The sequence below is a fragment of the Austrofundulus limnaeus genome, unplaced genomic scaffold, assembly GCF_001266775.1.
Source record: "Austrofundulus limnaeus strain Quisiro unplaced genomic scaffold, Austrofundulus_limnaeus-1.0 Scaffold108, whole genome shotgun sequence".
Classification (NCBI taxonomy): domain Eukaryota; kingdom Metazoa; phylum Chordata; class Actinopteri; order Cyprinodontiformes; family Rivulidae; genus Austrofundulus; species Austrofundulus limnaeus.
In genome coordinates, this window is record NW_013952510.1 from 332,990 (window position 1) to 335,591 (window position 2,602).

Here is a 2,602-nt window from a genome sequence, read left to right on the forward strand (position 1 = left end):
TGAAATATCGCGATATTTCAATGTATCGATATTTTCTTACACCCCTAACTATTTGCTCRTGTAGTTGTTCACAAAGTGGTGAACCTCGCTCCATTCTTGCTTGTGAACAGCTGAGTCTTTCAGGGATGCTCACTTTATACCCAGTCGTGACTCACCTGTTTCCACCTGTTCACCTGTGGAATGCTCCAAACAGATGGTTTTTGAACATTCCTCAACTTTCCCAGTCTTTTGTTGCCCCTGTCCCAGCTGTTTTGGAACGTGTTGCMGACAAAATAAATAAATAAAKTTTATCAGTTTGAAYATTAAGGATCTTGCCTTTGTAGTGTATTCAACTGAATATAAGTTGAAAGGGATTTGTAAATCATCGTATTCTGTTTTACACAACTTCAATAATACTGGTGTAGGAAATAAAGGAACAAAAAACTTCAGTTCTTGTCAGTTTGAGGTTTTATAATTTTGTAGATTTTAAAAATTGATTAACAAAAAAGACTCTTTTGATAGTTTGATACAATTACAAAGTAATACATACGATATGATACAATGTGCTATACAAGACAATACATTAAAAACAGGCAAAGCCAGATGGTGGGCAGGGGTGGCACTTGTCACCACTGCAACCTGATTGGCCACCCCAGTTGATTGTAAAGTCCCTGCATTTTAATATTATTTGTCTGTGCCCCCCATATCCTCTCCTTCTGTCATTTTCTAGATTGAGGAGGAGATGCTGGCCCTGCAGAACGAGCGCTCAGAACGTATCCGCACCCTGTTGGAGCGGCAGGCCAGTGAGATCGAGGCCTTCGACTCTGAGAGTCTGCGCCTGGGCTTCAGCAACATGGCGCTGACAGGCCTGCCCGGTGAGGCCTACGCCAAGCAGGGCTACTCCAACGCTCCCTCCTCCAGCTCCCGCGCTGTGGGCCACTGGAGCCACGGCGTGCACCAGCAGAACCCGTCCTCGCAGCAGCTGCCGCGCCGCAGCCACAACAGCAGCGGCGGCGGCGGCGGGGACCGGAGGAGCGAGTCCTCCTTTTCCTCCCACGGCTTTGGATTGGCCGTGGGTCACGGGCGAGACGGGAGGGAGCTGCAGCATTCGTCCCGCTCCTCCGCCTCCTCCTCGTCCTCCTCCTCCTCGTCCTCCTCCCACCACCAGCGCCACCACCTGCCCCAGCACTACCACCACCAGAGCACGCCGCAGCTTTACCGAGAGCGGGAGAGGGATCGAGACCGGGAGCGGGAGAAGGAGAGGGAGCGGGAGTGGGCCGGAGTGCGAGGCTCCGGAGGAGACCTGGCCCACCCGCACCCCCTGCCCTTCTCCCATCACCTCCCCTCGCGCTCCTCCTCTCAGTCCCTGGCCATGCTGCCTCCCCCACCGCCCGCGCCTCCCTCCATCTCTGCCCCGTCCTCCTCCTCTTCCTCCTCCTCCTCTTCCCAGGGTGGGATATTTGGGGGCGGTGGGCTGGCCGTGCGCGCCACACCCAACCTGATGGCTCTGAGGAACAGCCCCCAGCCTCTGAGGAGAACGGCGTCGGGCGGGGGGCCCGGAGGTGCCGGGGGCAGCGACGGCGTCCTGAGCCGCAGCACCTCAGTCACTTCGCACATCTCCAATGGCTCCCACCTTTCCTACTCCTAAAGAGGAGGAGGAACATCAGACAGAAAGGAGGGAGGGAGGGAGTACTTTTTAAGAAGGTAGCTATCACAGGCTGCATCTCAGTCCTCAGTTTGCCACTTCTTTCTTTCTTTCTTTCTTTTTCTTTTTCTTTCTTTCTTTCTTTCTTTCTTTCTTTCTTTCTTTCTTTCTTTCTTTCTTTCTTCCTTCCGTCCAACTCTTGGAATACTTGAGCTGCAGTGCATTTTGGGAATTTTCCCTTTTCTCCAGGGTTCCCACGGGTCCTTGAAATCCTTGAAAGTTTGTGAATTTTATAAAATTATTTCAAGGCCCTGGAAAGTTTGTGAAAACAGCCAAAAATTACACTTGTCCTTGAAAGTCCTTGAATGTTTTTTGGGGATTGAAATTCTCTAATCACACGACTGATTTTCATCATCTTTTAAAAAAAATACATTATAAAATTTTAAAAGAAATTACATTTGTTGCGGTGGATAACTCAGGATTACGGTAAACTGACGTCATTGTTTCTGACTCAACAACTTCCACGTTGTTCAGTTTTTCGTTGAATTTACATGATATTAAACCTGTTTATTGGTAACATCCTGTGGTAGCAGTTGGTAACTGCRCGTGGTTCTTTAATTTGAGGAAATTGGCACTGGAAAGTCCTTGAAAGGTCCTTGAATTTGATGTTGACCAAGGTGTGGGAACCCTGCTTTTCTCTTTTTGCACAAAAAGTTGAAGCGATCAGAAGGAGGTCAAAGTGATGCCACTGAGCTGCAGCCTGCCTCTTTAGACTCAGGGTGGGTAGAGAGGCTTTTTCTCCCATTCTCACAGGTAGAAAACGAGGGAGGAATGTAACCACCGGTATTAAGATAATGTTAGACAAAAACAACAAAAAAAAGATATTTCTGTTCAGTGTTTTATCTTTGTATAAAAGTGAACTAGGGTGTGTGAAGTTTGAAACATTTTACCTTTACAGCGCCTTGAAAAAGTTGTCAC

General features: G+C 48.5%; 1 protein-coding gene across 1 annotated transcript in view; it reads left to right on the forward strand.

Moving 5' to 3' along the window:
* taok2b (TAO kinase 2b) overlaps window positions 1–1,947 on the forward strand; it is a 28,779-nt gene extending 26,832 nt beyond the window's left edge. The window contains exon 20 of the mRNA XM_014013912.1: window positions 710–1,947. Coding sequence (XP_013869366.1) covers window positions 710–1,627 — 918 coding nt within the window. The 3' untranslated portion in view covers window positions 1,628–1,947. The remainder of the gene's footprint in view (window positions 1–709) is intronic.
* The last annotated feature ends 655 nt before the right edge of the window (window positions 1,948–2,602 follow it).